Raw genomic sequence first — 16,913 nt, 5'->3', positions numbered from 1 at the left:
GACATATATATAAGGTTGAAACCATTGGTTGAAACCCAAATGGTTGTATGTCCGGTATTTCTCTACTAAAATGTACCTTGATAGCTGTTGTCAGTGACGTCACCGTGGACGTATCCCACAATGCAACGCCGTCAGATGAGTATCTTCTTCATCAACACATGGCCAGTACTAGCTAATATTTTTCTTATTTAACTTAAACCTAACAGCAGTTTTTAAGTGTGTGTCCATTTTTATTCTTCTACCAAATGAAAGTGAAAGTCCTCTCGAGGAACCCGGATGATTATGTCCGGGAGACCAAACTAGATATTCAGCGTGGTAAGTTATAATCTATAAACTCTGATAGGCTAAATACAGTTTGCTAGTGCTAATGCTAGCCAGTTTTTCTCAGCAAATATCAGCCACGGACAGTCTAATAAATTAGACCATTTAAACTATGTAATTTTGACAAAAAGGACAATGCAATTATCTGTCAGCTGTCGTTGTCTTTAAGCTTAGCTAGATATAAAATCAAAAACAATTAGCAAGAATAGCTAACAGCTACAACATTAGCACCTATTTTAAGTCACTGATAGGAAATTGTGAGTTAGCCTAACGCTAACGTTATAAAGTTCGCATGTGTGCAGGTCCAATAACGGTAACGTTAGGTCATATTAGACCTATAAAACGAACAAAAAGTAAATTGACTGATGTGTTGCTAAAGAGAATTATGTCCTTGATGACATTAAGTTTATTCCAATAGCTATCACACTTCTGCATTTTTTCTAAAACTGATGTTAGCCCTGAAACGATGTTAAACATAAAAGCCTCTGTATATTCATAAGTAATATGGAATGCTGTGTGGAATCCCATGTACTGTATTTTTACTCCAGGTGGCCCTTTATTGCCCTTTGATGCTGCCATTTCTATGAATTGCTGTATGCTTACATTTATTTTTTATTTTTAAATGAACATGATGATCATATATGCAGGTGATATGTCCTTACGGCTGTTAAGGAGTGACTCTTCTCTTATCGTTAGTCCCTAGAAATTATGACCCAGCACTCCATCCGTTTGAGGTGAGCAGAGAGTACACCCGGGCTCTGAATGCCACTAAGCTTGAGAGGGTGTTTGCTAAGCCTTTCCTGGCCTCTCTGGATGGACACCGAGATGGGGTGAACTGCATGGCCAAGCACACCAGAAACCTCTCCACCCTGCTCTCTGGCTCCTGTGATGGGGAGGTAACTATCTGCCAAAGTCTAGATACATTAATGTATGTATCTAATCTTTTTGTCTTTTAATTGCGACTAGTAGATCGAGTGTGATGTCACATCCATGTCGAAAAACGAATAACCGCGGGTAGGCTACTGCTCTGCTTTCTGCAGCAAGACTCTGCCATTGTTGTCATATAGCAACCGAGCGTCTCTAGCCAATTTCCGCTGCACAAGCTACAAAATAACTAATTAGGCGGTATTTAACTCCTAATAAGACTGTAGCGACATGCCTTTAGGTAGCAGTATACAGCGCTATGTGTACAACTTCTTCATTTGGTTACAACAAAGACAAAAGTGCTTAAAATTGTAGAAAACTACAATGTTTACTACGTGTGATTCACGACGTAGCCATCTTTGAAAGTGAACTCGGGGTCCTCGGAGTTCAGACGACTTGATGAGTCTTATATACGACCTCAGGGGCGTTCTTTTTGCAACTTCCGGTTTGTCACTCCGAAAAACGACTCGTAGATCGACTTCGGTGGACAAAAAGAATGCACCATACCTCAGCTAGTAATGCCATGACATTGTACACACAACACTACAGGGCTTTCCCTACTATTAACAGTCTTAGGTTCAGCACCCGAGCCGTTTTTTTGTCAGCACCTAAGCTGAATGAATGTGAAATGTGGCAAAAGAAAAGTGCAAAAAACAAACCGACTTTTCTCAGGTCTAACGGCGGCTACACACTGGCAGTGTGGCGTGAGCGTGGAGTTTCTGTTGCGTGTCGGCTGCTTGGCGTTTTCTATGTCTCTGGAAACGTGTCTGACGCAGCACTGCTGCTGCTAGCCTTGTCTGAACACATGTATGTTTCCCATTGATTTACTGCTCTGAAGAAGTAGTATACTTCATGTTAAACATAAATATATACTGATTTGATAACGGCAAAGACAACGTCGTCAGTATTGACGGCAAAATAGGCTCCAGAATTATTTGATGAACCCAAGGAAAACACTGTACTATGTGTGTTATGCAATCACTCTTGACATTTTTTCTGAACATGTGACCCTTAGGTGAAACTGTGGAATCTGACCAAACGCGAATGTGTCCGCACACTCCAAGCACATGAAGGTTTTGTCCGTGGAATGGTCGTCCGCTATTGTGGGACATCCTTCTTTACGGTGACTGCCGCCTTTTCATTATCTGAGAAGAGGATGTTTTCAGAATTATCTTTTTATTAGCTGTACTCTAATATAGCTTTTTATCTATCTATCTATCAATCTATCTCTGCATGCTTACTGTAACAGGTTGGTGACGACAAAACAATCAAGCAATGGAAAATGGAGGCGCCAGGTTACGGAGAGGAAGAGGAGCCACTCAACACTATTCTGGGCAAGGTGTGATCAGTGAGCATTTGCTGTAGTATTACAGTTGTGGTTGCATCATGATAATGGGAAAAAAAAAACCCTGCTCTTTAGGTGACCATGATGAAATGGTCAGTAAATTATCACATTTTGGTTATTGTAAAAATAATTCTTGTCCCATGCAGACAGTCTTCACAGGACTAGATCATCACCAGAAGGATGCTGTGTTCGCAACATGTGGCCAGCAGGTGGACATCTGGGACGAGCAGAGGAGCAGCCCAATCCGCTCTTTCACTTGGGGCGTAGACAGCTTCAGCAGTGTCCGCTTCAACCCTGTGGAGGTAAGGCACCATTTGTCCACCACACTCAGACGGGCCTCCTCCTGGCACTGACTCAAGAACACTTATTAGTAGAGCTGGGCGACATGGAGAAAATCAAGTATCACAACATTTTTGAGCAAATGCATTAATGTCAATATCGTAGGGTTGACTATTGGTGCTTTTAGGGCTGAAACGATTCCTTGAATAATTTGATTACAAAAAATCCTCTGCAAAATGACTTGCCTCAAAGCTTCGTTAAATCAATGTTACCAACGTTGTATCTCTATCTCTCGCACAGATCATTATTACTGTCACACACCAGACGCTGCTCAGTCTGCTGCTGGCGACACATGCTAGAGCGTAAATAGCGAGGGGCTAAGAGAAGAGACAGGCTGGAGAAAACGACAGAAAGTGTCCAAAGTTTGGAATCAGTTCAAACCTAATTAAAATGAAAACTCTGTACAGTGTGTCTACTGCAAAATCAAACTAGCTTACCACGATAATAGCACGATGTCAGTGCTTTAGCATCTCAACAGAAAACATGGAGTCTAACTTAATCCTCCATTCCACGAAGAGGACCGGACATAAGCAAATCACAGAGTGACTCATCAGAGTTGTATGGATGATGAAACTACACCAAACAACAACTACCAAAAACAAAGACAAGAAAATATGTAGCGGTGGTGAATTTGATCTAAAGAGCCGAGGTGTTGACTATCCCTTTGGAAAAACAGCTGATTGTTGCCACTTTCTCTCTCGCTCTCCCCACAGAGAAACAGCTGATCAACGATCTACTAGCATAAGTGTAACAGAGCTGTTTAGCATTGTAATCAAATATATAAATGAAAATAGGTTTAGTATAACTAATATTTATATATAGGTCTATATACAGATCAGTCTCAGGTTGAAACTGAAAGTTACGTTGCACAACTATGCCTATGCTTTAGTTTGAGGTTGATATCATTTGAAAAAAATGTTTTCTTTAAAAAAACAATGTAATATGGCACTTGAATGCACTTAATGTTTAGTTTTTTGAGATATGATATTGTAAGCAATGTAGGCAATAAAAATGTTGCTTTTTCTGAAAATGTAACCAAACTATTGTTAATTATTAATCTTCAATAAAACAAAAGTATTTCTTATCCGATTAATCGATGGAATAATCGGTAGAATACTCGATTACTAAAATAATTGATAGCTGCAGCCCTAGGTGCTTTCACAAAATATTAACACAATACACAATGTTTTGATAAATAATCACCAAGAATGTGGATATAATGACTAAGTGGGTAGAGGCAAATAATAACACAGCTCCAACAGTCTGGTAGGTTCAGAAAAATGACATCACTTTACTGTAATGCAGCCTATAAAACCAGGAAAAGACAACATGTGTCATATCACGATATCCAAAATTTAAGATGATATCTAGTCTCCAGGGATTAAAGTTCTCCGTCGCTAGACGGATTTCTGTCAGTTTGATTTTAAAAATGCCGTATCTGAGATCAATGCAGATCCGATGAGAAAAAAAAAATGGGGGCAGGGGGTGTAGGCCACTAGTGTAGCCCACTAGTGTAGCCTATTATTGTTACAGTTTTTAATCAATGTAACTAACGTGTAAAGTGATGCACTATAACAGGGTTCCCACAAGGTCTTAAGTCTTAAAAAAGTCTTAAATTCAATATCCTAAAAATAATGCCATAAAAGTCTTTGAATAACGTTCACAAAGTTGTACATTTCGTTTACAAAGGTCTTAAATTATGTCTTGTCCTTTTGTAGGATGAAATAATTACCGTAACGTCCTAAATAAATGCTTTGTGTGTGACTTTACAATTGACTCGGTGTGACTGGGATGTAATACGACCGTACAGGTACTATTTAGGTCAGTGTTTTTCTTTAAGCTCTTGACCGTAGAGTGTGCGTGGAAGTGTGGTGCACGACACATGTATGCAGCTAGGCTATAACAATAGTAACGGAGCAACATGGTGTTTTATCTTAAATCCGTGGACATGGTGAGAACGTTCTGGCCCTAAACATCCAAGCTCGGGCGCAAATCAATCCGTTGTGGAGAAAGAAAACAAAACGTCTGGTACCGTGCTACTAACAAGCTAACGTTAGCTTGTCGGTTAGAATTGGCAAGTGTCTGAAAGTCTGGCCAGAGATGTGGACCAGCTGGCGGACGAGGCAGAGAGCAATGTGGCTGTAGGTTAGCACAACAAGTGGATCGGCATGGGAGTCAGTCTAGAGCTAATGAAACGGGGGAGCCGGTTCCTGATCAGGTAGCAATGGAGAGAGGGTTGTGAATAAGACGATGACGGTGTCGGCAGTGCTCCACCTTTGGTAGGGTATGGTTGAAACGCAGCCAACATGCTAACGCACATTTGACGGTGTCACCCAGACACCGGAGCCCAACTCTTTATTCCCGCTGCAGCAGCCTTTAGACGCATAGCAGGACAGGATGAACCAATCACTGAAGCAATTGGCATTTACATTGGCTTATTATATTACATTATATATTATCTTATCTAGCCAAAGTGGAACTAATTGTGACACCTCCATAATGCACACATTTAATTTGTTATCCTATTTATTTTGTTCCATTAAGTTTCATAGCATAAGAGTGATTCATGCAACAAATACTTTATTATTTGATGTTATTAGACACGCCTTACAAAGCTATTGTGACCTAAATATGATTGAGTATTATAATAAAATGTCATTACCTGGTGAATCATTCTTTTCTCAGGCCTACAATGATTTTTCATCATATGGCTGTGAAGTTGGCATTAAATTTCATCCTAGGTGGTATCATAAAGGTCTTAAAAAGTCTTACATTTAACTTTAAGAATCTGGGGGTGCCCTACCGCAATTTATTATCCCGTCTGTTAAGACATGTCCACAATCTTTCACAATTTACAACGGAAGGTTTTGACTGAGCGTGTTAACTAATAGTAATAATAATAATAATAATAATAATAATAATAATAATAATATGATTCAATAGACTATTAGTCATTATCGCAAACCATTGTGTAAGAGGGTCAATTGTGTTTGTGCTATGACGCACAGACAGCCTTACAGCCTATTTTGGTTTCACTTTTAATGACGGTAGGTTATGACTGTATGTTAAAATAGTCAACTTATAACTTTGCTATAAAATATTATTAATTCATAGCACAAAACCTGGAACCAGTTTCTTCGCATATTAGCGTCTCATATTAACCCTAACCCTTTAAACACTTTTGGCCTGAAGTAATTAAATAGTGTAAAGTAAAGGCTTTCTACAATATGATTGCTGCAGTAGAAAAGAACAGCAATGGTTAGTCATGGGATGGTACTGAAATATTGTTTTGTTCATCAGGAAAAGAGAACACTCTCTACACTCTCTTTACTTTGCTGTCTGCATCTGGTTGTACATTAAAAACCAATAGGGCGCGATCACAAAAGGCTTAGTGCAATCTGTATAGGTCGATGTGAACAGCTTATGACATGGCCTGAAAAAAAAGTTCAATCAAAAGATTTTTTTTCACTTTAATCCCGGAGTCTCATATATCAATGTCGATATAATATTGATATATTGCCCAGCCCTACTTATTAGTGGTTATTGTCGGACTTATTTAGATCTGCCACCCTGCTGATATCTTTAAGGTTAACTCTTTGTCTTTCCACAGACTGAACTTCTTGCAAGCTGTGCCTCTGACAGAAGTATAGTACTGTATGACATGAGAGAATCAGCACCACTCAAAAAGGTAGGGTCTATCATTCATTCGCTGCAAGAATAAACATTTTTATTTTCTTCACAATGACATGGTATGATTTCTATCTACTGCTGTGTTTTCATTTTATCTATAGGTTATTATGACAATGAGGAGCAACACTTTGTGCTGGAACCCTATGGAAGCCTATTACTTCACATGTTCAAATGAGGACTACAAGTGAGTAGAGGATGTTCAAGATTGTTACAGTGAGAATGATTCTCATGATTATTGTATTTAGATGAATTAGGTCTCCTGTTTACATCTTCAATCTTGCATGTACAAATGTAAAAGTCCAACTTTGCCCCATTTCTTTCCAAACAGAGTGGTGATTAATGTATGGTGCCATTATTATTTTTACTGATGTGCTGCCTCCCACTACAATGCACTTTTACTAGCAGGGCTAATTTTGTTTCTTTGTCTCATCAGCCTCTACACATATGACATGCGGTACCTGGACCGGCCGGTCACAGTGCACATGGACCATGTCTCTGCAGTGCTGGATGTTGACTATTCTCCAACTGGGAAGGAGTTTGTATCTGCCAGTTTTGACAAAACCATCCGCATCTTCCCCAAGGACAGTGGCCACAGCAGGTTAGTATGACCCCAAACACCGGTTTTAAATTACCGTTGTCATTGCATAAATGTTTACTGTGATGAAATGTCTGTATAGTCACTGCGCTGCATTTTTATGAACTATGATAATGTGGCCATGGGTCACATCTCTCGCCCAAGTCCAGCAGGCTCCGTCTTACATGCAATTACTCAACGAACTTAAGTTAGTTGCATTTAATAACTTCTAATGTGTTTTTCGTCGTGGCGGCCGCAATAACAGAGTTACCAGCGGAACCACTGGTACCAATACAGGTTTCCCTCTCATACTTAACAATATACAGCTGTGTTAATAACAATTAAAACTGTAGACAAATGTAAGCAGTTTGGACCGGCAGCGCTGTGTCTCTCCATGTTGCGGGGGAGCTGTGTGTGAGTGAATGAGGGGGGTGGGCTGCGTGGAGGAGAGATCCAAACACAGGCATGGCTTTACTGAAGGACTGGGTCATGTAACACAACATTAAACCATATCCATATAAACGACATTGCTTGGTTTGTGGAGAGGCAGCGGATCCGTGGACGTTAGGTGCACCGGTGCGACCTGGGAAAAATCTTAGTCGCACCCTTACACATTTTGGTCGCACTCTAGAGCCCTTGTCTGTTATTGTAACACTTGATTCTGTGTAAGTGCTTGTTTTTGTTGTTTTTCTAACAGCCAATGAAGGCATTGTCTTTCATTTTGTTGTTGCTTTTTGGACATTTAGGGAGGTCTACCACACCAAACGCATGCAGCACGTCATCTGCATAAAGTGGTCGTCGGACAACAAATACATCCTGAGCGGTTCTGATGAAATGAATATCCGACTGTGGAAAGCCAACGCAGCTGAGAAACTAGGAGTGGTGAGTCCTGCCTTGTCTTCTCTATATCATTCCTGCTTTCACTTACAGTATATTTTTAGCTTCAATCAAATTCATATTTAAGGCAACTTGCTGCTGATTGGCTGCTTCTTGGTGAGCAGTAGGCTTCATGTCTGTGTACCAATCAACAGCTGTGTTTTCCTCAGCTGTCAGACGCTCTGCATACTGTATCTCCCTCCAGTGTATTACCTGATCTTGTTTTATGAGTAAGCGGCATTCTTCGACACAGCCGTGGCCCTGGGCTCACCTCAGCAGGGTAAGACGGGGTGCCAAGAGCAACAGCACTGCTGTTGCCAAATGCCCTGATGGATGCTGACTTAGGGTAGAATCACTCCCAATAAGTACCAATTGGCACAGTGGCTGTTGTGGCAGCTAAAAGACTTAGAAATCTTTACTGAGTTTTAATATCTTGTTTAGTGGGTATCACATGTATTGTATTCAGATAATATAGGCTGTGTTAGCAGAAAATATGGCCTTAATGTTATGTTCTGCTCAACTGTCAAATAAAGCTCCTGTAAAATGCTGGGAGGTGATCTAAAGCCCCAAATCCTAGTTATTATGGCTGAATAATAAAAATCAATGCCATCTCCAACAGCCATCTTTCATTCCTAATCGGATTCACTCTTGCCTATTCTCTTAATGCAGCTTCAGAGTGGAAAATTGGCCTGCTTTTGGCACTTGTTTTACTGTCACTGTGTAAGGGAGATTTATTCGCAAGCTTTGCACTTAAAGAGATCAGACAAGGGCTGCTCCTATCAGCAGTTTATATCGGCCAATCACTTAAAGCGGGCCACTCTGAACATAATGAAGCATTAACAATCAAGTTGTACTGAAGGGGTCTTTAATTATCAGGAAATGCTGAATCAAGGATTTGTCTGTGTCTGGATCCGGGCTTCTCTATCAGCTGCTGCACATCACTATTTTTTTACTCTTAACGTTGCACTCAGGGGCCGTCGACTCCAGTGTAAACTAGACCCTGCGCATTTTAGACAAAGACCTACAACACGATGAATCAATCCGCTCCGGTTTGTATTAAATTGGGTAAAATGTATTTCTTCTGCTCTAAAAACCTTAACCCATCACAAATTAGTTTTAGGTTAGAAAGCCAGCTGAATCACTGTGAAAAGTTAGGATTGATTGACACTGATGTGCTGTGTTACTGTTTGACTTGCCTGCTCCATTGATCAAATGAAGAGGTGCCACTCTTGATCTATATCAAGTAGAGGTGTGACGAGCTCTCGCAATATTAAAATGTGGCGAGACTTCTCATCGAGGTAAAAAGTAGGGACGCGCCAAATCCAGATTTTTGGGGTTCAGCCGAATATCAAATCCACTGGTTAGGATTCTGGCGAAACCGAATACCGAATCCTCCTTCCATCCTCAGTCCATTAACACAGTAAACACATTCATGAAGTAAACAACGTCCACAGCAGTGTGTTTTTCATTTTATTTTATTTTAACTGTAAAAAAAAAAGAATAGGAAACATTTAAGATTGTATCGTCAAGAAACAAGTTCAGCTCGTTTCATGCCTCGGCTGAATGCAATGAAGTAAAGGAAATGTACGATCCACAACTTTGGCCAGCAGGAGTTTATGTTCGGCGGTACTATGAAGCTCGTCTGCCACGCCTCACGTCAGCTGATGGAGGGCACGGAGCGGAGGGAGCCACTGGAGGCCAGCGACAAGAACAAGCAGCTGCTGTCCTTTCTGGTGGCCGCAATCTGGTGATTATTTTGACTCAAGACAATGGGCAAGTGAACACTGCGCAGTCATTATAAAAGGCCTAATATGAAGTTTCGGGTTGGGTCATATAATGCGCGTGGCCTGCGTCTCGGGCACAGTGCAGGGGATAAGTCACGTCGCTTTGTGGTTGATAAGCTTCTTGACAACTGTGATGTTTTGTGTATTCAAGAGACTTTTTTTAGCTAAACAGGATTTGGAGGGTCTAAATACATTACATAATGAATATTACAGGGCTGGGGAATCTACCACTGATTTAAGTACTAAAATTGTAAAAGGTAGGATACCTGGGGGCGTGGCTATCCTCTGGAATAAGAACTATGATTCACTAATATCAGTGGTAAGATTGGGTGTGGATTGGATTGTTGGTATCGAGTTTAATTGTCATGATACAAAGTTTATTATCTTGAATATATACATTCCTTATGAGTGTTATCAAAATGAAGCTGAATACTTAAATAGATTAGCATTTGTTGGCTCTTTTATTCAGGATAATGCCTCAACCGGTATTTTTGTTATAGAGGACATGAATGCTGACATTTCTGATGCAAACTCTTTGTTTGCTAATCAGTTAATGTACAGACACTGGTTTAATACTGTCAAGCAAGGTTATTTTGCCTAATAATAGTTATACTTGCATCAGTGAGGCATGTCATACCACTTCGTGGTTAGATCATTGTGTATGTACAACTGATGCACACGCTTCTTTGGATGCTATGACAATTCATTATGATTTTGCCGTTACCGATCATATACCGTTTTCTCTATCTTTAAATGTTAAAAACCTGCCAATGTTAACTGCTGTGGCTAATAGCATTAACACAGGAAGACTAGATTGGACTTGTTCCCCTGTTTGCTATTTGTATGACAGGTTTTTTAGTTCATGGGACTCTGCCTCAATCTATATTACCTGTTTTATTAGTTCCCGTCATTAAAGACAAAACTGGCAAAATAAATAGCATGGACAATTATAGACCTATTGCCCTAGCTAGCATTGTATCCAGAGAGAATTCTTCTTAACAGGTTGGAACAGTATATTCTTACGACTGACAATCAATTTGGTTTTAAACGTCGTCACGGTACAGACATGTGCATATTTGCCTTAAAGGAAATTTTAGATCATTATAATAGAATTCAGAATTCCACAACTTTTATGTGTTTTATAGATGCCTCTAAGGCATTTGATTGTGTAAACCATGATAAATTGTTTCTTAAATTGCAACACAGAGGAATTCCTAAAGTAATAAGAATTTTAGTCTTCTGGTATTCACACCAGTCTATGCAGGTGAAATGGGGGGGGGGTTCTGTTTCAGAACCATTTACTGTTGGTAATGGAGTTCGACAGTGTGGTATTTTGTCACCTTTCCTTTTCAATGTCTATAAGGGTGATTTGTCACAACAATTAAATAACTGCAATACAGGATGTATGATAGGCAATACTCTAACTAATCGCCTTATGTATGCAGATGATTTGGTAATCATTTGCCCATATAGTGCTGGGGTGCAACAACTGTTGAAGGTTTGCTCTCAGTACGGGGCAGATTTTGATATCAAATATAATGCAAGTAAGAGCAATATCATGATTGTTAGAAGTAAAGAAGACAGGAAATTAGTATTCCTTGATTTCTTTTTATCTGGTACCGCCCTTAAAGTGTGTGATGAGATTATCTTGGCCATCATATTGTAAATGATTTATCGGATGATAAGGATATCAATAGACAGTACCGCAAGATATATGCTCAGGCTAGTGTACTTGCACGTAAATTTGGCATGTGTTATGCTAATGTCAAGGTAGCCTTATTCAGAGCATTCTATACACCACTTTATAATGCCCACTTGTGGCGGTCTTACAGCAAAAAGAATATGCAGAAACTGAATGTAGCGTATAACGATGGCATGAGACTGCTTTTAAAACAACCAAGATGGTGTAGTGCTAGTCAAATGTTTGTTAATGTTGGTGTGCCTACCTGTTCGGCATTAATAAGGAATCTTATTTTTCGATACATGTGTAGAATGTCTGTCTCTGATAATAGAATTATACAAGCTTTTGCCCACAATGGTTTTAGCTGTCAGGTATACATCTAGACTATGGAGACATTGGTGCTCCTGTTTGTATATTTCAAGTATAAGTTATTGACTTTTTATTAATTTATTTGTATACACTGTATATTTATTGCTATGTTGTAATTATTGTTTTTTAACTTGTACTATGGACCTTCCTTTTTGTGTCCTGAATAAAGTCATTATTATTATTATTATGCCAGGAAGACGAGTGGGAAACACTATTTTGACAGTTACCATAGGCCTATGTTTACCCTATGTCAAGTTCCAATTAATATCCAAAATATTAGCCTTTTCGATTTATAATCCCATAAAGTAGGCTACTAATGGCTGTCTGGTTAACACCAGTTTTTAGCTGTGGCTGTCCTTCCTTTGCTGTACCTGAAGTTGCTGCATTTTGGCTGCTGTCTGGAGATTCCTTCATGCACAACTCGTATTCTCTTTTTTTTTTTTTTTTTTTTTTTCGATAATTCTTTTGGGCATTTTTAGGCTTTTTATTGACAAGACAGCTGCGTTGAGTATAAACCTCTATATATGAGTGCCCGCTGTACCAACTGAGCTATCTGGACGCCCCATACGCAAATGTTTTAACAGCAGCGATGTTGTGTATTGTTTAGGGTCCTCGCCACCACGAGACAAATCGGCATTGCAAATTGAACATATTGGAACAAGCTGGACTTGAATGGTCTTCTTGTGACTGAAATACTGCCACTCAACACTTTTTCTGCTCACCAGTTGGATTGGACCTGGATTCGGTGCATCCCTGGTAAGAAGTTGTCTGTCGCTCACAAGTGCAGAGCAGCAGCCAGTAGACAGAGTCTGGCCAAAACATGGTGCCTACATCACCCACAATGCACCTTAAGCACGGACAGTTGAGTTGGAGATTTAGGGGTTATTCTTCTGCAACTCCACCCCTCCAGATTTTTTCAATTCTTAAACTTGTAGTCTTCAGATCCAACCAGTGTTTGTCTCATCGTTGGGAAAACTCAGTGGAGTCCCCGTTTTTAAATAGTTTAAAGAAATCTGCAGGTTAACTAAACTCATCTAAAAGAGAAAACAAACGCAAGCTGCTAAATTATGACCCAAACTGTCCATTTTAAACATCCATTACAGTTTATAAAGTTCCTGGTTTGGGATTATTACCAATTTATATGACCGGTTTAACTGTGACTGCTTGTATGTCTTGACCTGTCAGACTCACCGTGTTCCCAGATCTCACCAATTACTTTTGTGAGATCTGAAGCCAGTGTTATTATAACTGATCGAATGCCTCATTTCTCTGCCTTGGGCAAAAGAACAGTGGCAACATTTAGATCTGATGTACATTTACAATAGGAGTGACAGTGACACCCCTTCCGATCTATGTTTGTTGCTGCATTTCACCTGACATGTTGGTTATAGTTTTGGGGCTAGGAGTTTTTGGCATCTCTGTGGACTGTATACATCTGAGGTGTTGTTATTCTGTCAAACGAAGCATCAGTTGGATTATAGTTGCTTGCACTTTGCTGTTGCCTGGTGATTTTGTGGATAGAAAATATGACCAAGTAGTTGCAGCTGTTCAGTTTCAGCAATAATATTCCAGAGAGTTTTTATCCAAACAAACTCCAGAAGCATCATCCTCCGCTATCTCACATCCATCTTGTTGAGATCATACAAACCGTGTTTAGCAAGCTAACCATGTGTGTATCCAGGGGAATTAGTTTAGTCCAACAGGATCAGCATCTAACAGCTCTTCCCTGAGACAAATCATTGCTTTCAATTAGAATAAAAGCCTTCGAGGAGGGCGGCCTGAGCCAAGACCAGTCCGAGTAGCTGGTGGTTTTTATGAGAGACGGAGAGCACGTTGTCGAGCTGAAGTTACTGCTTTACTGTACCGGCCAACATTTTATGATGTGAGACAGCGTACCGTAACAGTTGGTAATAAACAAAATGCCACCTGAGCTGAATGCAAACTCTGCGCCATAATCATCTACTGAAAATACTCCTCATTACTGCAATCAAGGCATTTAGGAAAACACTTCAGTCACCATGGGAACCAAAGATGATGTAAATGATGTGATATTCAAACTGTAGGTATAAATACAACTTAACAAGTTAAAATGCCTGTAACAAGGCCACTGACTCAGACATGCAGTTAGCAACAGTCATCGTCTGTTGCCTGCTCTGATCTCCAGGAGAAGCCTCAGAAAGAGGCGGTTCTCACTAGAAAAGCGACGGCATTGGTTCAGCGTTAGTTCAAATGCCTAAAAAACGAAACCTGTGTTTACTTAAAAAAGGCAGTGTCGTGGCCATATCAATTATGGTAGTTGTCTCTCAGAAGCAACATTTCCCTTACTGAAAGTTGGAAGAGAAGATTGACACAGCAGTCACTTATCTTAGCTTAGCACAAAGAGTGGAAACAGAAGCAGCTAGTCTAGCTCTATCCAAAAGTGACAATTTGCCAACCAGCACTTATTTTTAAAGCCTGACAGACAGCTGATTTTCTTCCAGGTCAGTTTTCCTTTTGATGTGCAGTTTGAGCAGTTCCAGGGTTCAACTTCCCACATGACTGCTGTCAAATGATCCCTTCTAAACTGTAATTAGATAGTTTTATAATTGGGGCAGTATTTTTACATGTTGTGACAAACCCTCAAAAAGTGTGAGCACTATTGATCTGCACAGTGTGAGCAATTAAAACGTGTAGTGTGAGTTAGCACAACGTACAAGTCAAGATCTATAATAACACACAGTGTCACTTTAGACATTTTGAAGCTCACAGTCATGTTATATCTTCTTTGTTTAATCCATACAAAAGCTGAAGTTAAAAATGTTTCATGGCCTGGCGTTGTAACTTTGCAACGTGGACCTCTTAAAAAAATGTAGCTACGCATCGGGGGCCCATTAAAGCACGTTACTTTGATTTGGAGGAATACCCGGGAGCATCATGTTATTTTAGCGATAACCTCGACAGTTCCCTAAAACTTAACCAACCGACCCCCCCTCTTGTGTCATGCAGCTGGCCCCCAGAGAGCGGCAGGCCGCCAACTACAGTCAGAAGCTGAAGGAGAAGTTCCAGCACCACCCGCAGATCAGACGCATCGCTCACCACCGACATCTTCCCAAGAACATCTACCACCAGACCAAGGAGCTGAGGGTCATGAAAGAGGCTCGCCGTAGGAAGTATGTGTTCATTATTCTTGGAATAGGAATAGAGCTAGCTAATATACTGTATATCTATAGGAATGGCACCCTTTGTGTCCATGTAGAGGTGATGGTGACTTGGGCTGCTGCCAGGGTCGGTCTGACCTATGCAGTCCCACCAGCCTAATGGAAAATGTCAGTGATGGGACTGCCCCCTATGACTTGGTCTCAGCAGCCCTTACATACTCATTTACAGCTTGCACGGTGGATTGATTGTCCCAGTTTGCTCTGCCGTCCAGTGATTCATAGCTCAGTCTGCTGCTCTTTTTCGTAATGACTGACGGCATTGTGACCGTCACACTTGTGTTTGGACTGTGAATGATTTACCATCTATGCTTTATGCATTATTTTCAGGGTACATTAGTGTAGTCGGTGACGTAGGTGTTAGGTCAACAGTCTCATATTCAGTCTCTTCCTGCCTCCTCCTTTCTGTTTGCTCATCTCTCTCTATCTCTCTATCTATCTCTCTATCCATCTATCCATCCCTCCCTCCCTCCCTCCCTCCCTCCCTTAATATTCTCACCAGCAGATTGAGTTGTTTTCATGGCTCTTCCTCTTTTCTTTTCCAGAGAGAGGAATGTCCGCAAGCACAGCAAGCCAGGAAGTGTTCCCGTGGTGTCTGAGAAGGAGAAGCATGTTGTGACGGTGGTCAAATAGGCAGGGTCTGAGACGAGAACAGAAGACCGGAATGAAGATGAGGTGGACCCCACGATCACACCAACATGAGACATGTTCAGACTGCTCTCACTTAAGAATTGAAGAAAATAAGTTTGAATTTGTCAGTTGTGGGAAGGACAAGTGACAAGTTCTGCATTGATTGAAGTACCAGGAAACCGACTGTAAATACATCTTGTAAAGCATTCACTGTACTTTTCACTGAGCAGTTGTTGTAGGACTCTCTTTACACATCTACACATTTCTGTTTTGCTCCTGTATTTGAGTGACTAATCGTCACACATTTTGCTTTGAGCAAGTTTGCATTTTTTATCAAAGGATCCACGACGATTTAAGAAATGATGAATGGATTAAATTGATTCAATGTTTTAAATGTCGCGTGACTTGGTACCTACTTGCTACAAAATGTGTTCCCTTTGTTTTAGTTCTTATGAATTCAGTTCAAGAAATATGCTACAGTTGGTTATTAAAACTACCAGAGATAAAGGTTTCAGTATGCTTGAAATTACTTGCCATCTGACAACTTCTACTTGCAAAAGGGTTGTTATGAGCGGCCACACCCAAAGAACGCTACCACGCCACGGCTGAGCGACGTGTAGTTACATTTTTCGAGAGGTGCACGTCAGGCTACGGTGTAGGGTCCGGTGTAGAGACAGAGGGGTCTGCGGGGGTACGCCGTCGATTCGACGCAGAAGCATAAAACGGCCTTAAGAAGTCTGTGTCTTTTGTATGTTCCTTTTTTAATACTGTGTTTATTGGTTTACAGAGTACCAGATTAACAGATCTATGCAATGCAAATAACCATTTGTTTTTTCTTTTTAAAGTGGAAAATTTGTTTTTTATAAAAATTAAAAAAAATCATAATGAAAATCTGAGAAAAATAAATTACAAAATAGACGAGTATACATATACATATAGTATACATACATTAATAAAATATAATCGATAAAAATAATATAAATAACAATAAAAAAATAAAAATATATATATTTAATAATAGTAATAGTTGCTTACAAGTTCAATAGAGGAGAGAGGATGAATATGTGGATGCACCTACAATGACAATGGCCAGGGACTAATAATCACATGAGAAGCTTTAGAGCTTAGATTCAGCATAGACTATAAAAGCACCCCATATTTTCTCAAATTTAAAGGCATGGCCTTG

The 16,913-nt window shown here is 40.1% G+C and overlaps 1 protein-coding gene across 3 annotated transcripts; it reads left to right on the top strand.

The window, feature by feature from the left end:
- The first annotated feature begins 62 nt into the window (after positions 1 to 62).
- On the top strand, positions 63 to 16,121 carry dcaf13 (ddb1 and cul4 associated factor 13). Of its 3 annotated transcripts, none has more exons than XM_028581587.1 (11): positions 63 to 315; positions 1,018 to 1,217; positions 2,261 to 2,368; positions 2,495 to 2,584; positions 2,737 to 2,892; positions 6,540 to 6,617; positions 6,721 to 6,803; positions 7,053 to 7,217; positions 7,940 to 8,075; positions 9,680 to 9,816; positions 12,511 to 12,614. In XM_028581587.1, the coding sequence occupies exons 1-11, from the start codon at positions 246 to 248 to the stop codon at positions 12,548 to 12,550; spliced, it is 1,263 nt and encodes a 420-aa protein (XP_028437388.1). In that variant the 5' UTR covers positions 63 to 245; the 3' UTR covers positions 12,551 to 12,614. The 3 variants fall into 3 exon arrangements, 2 of the variants coding, with proteins under 2 accessions (XP_028437388.1, XP_028437387.1); XR_003692859.1 differs by lacking the exon at positions 9,680 to 9,816 and adding an exon at positions 14,889 to 14,952 and having other exon boundaries at positions 65 to 315; positions 12,511 to 12,659; XM_028581586.1 differs by lacking the exons at positions 9,680 to 9,816; positions 12,511 to 12,614 and adding exons at positions 14,889 to 15,052; positions 15,643 to 16,121 and having other exon boundaries at positions 68 to 315.
- The last annotated feature ends 792 nt before the right edge of the window (positions 16,122 to 16,913 follow it).

This window comes from Perca flavescens, chromosome 6 (genome assembly GCF_004354835.1).
Source record: "Perca flavescens isolate YP-PL-M2 chromosome 6, PFLA_1.0, whole genome shotgun sequence".
Taxonomy (NCBI): domain Eukaryota; kingdom Metazoa; phylum Chordata; class Actinopteri; order Perciformes; family Percidae; genus Perca; species Perca flavescens.
This window is presented reverse-complemented; position numbering and strand designations above follow the sequence as displayed.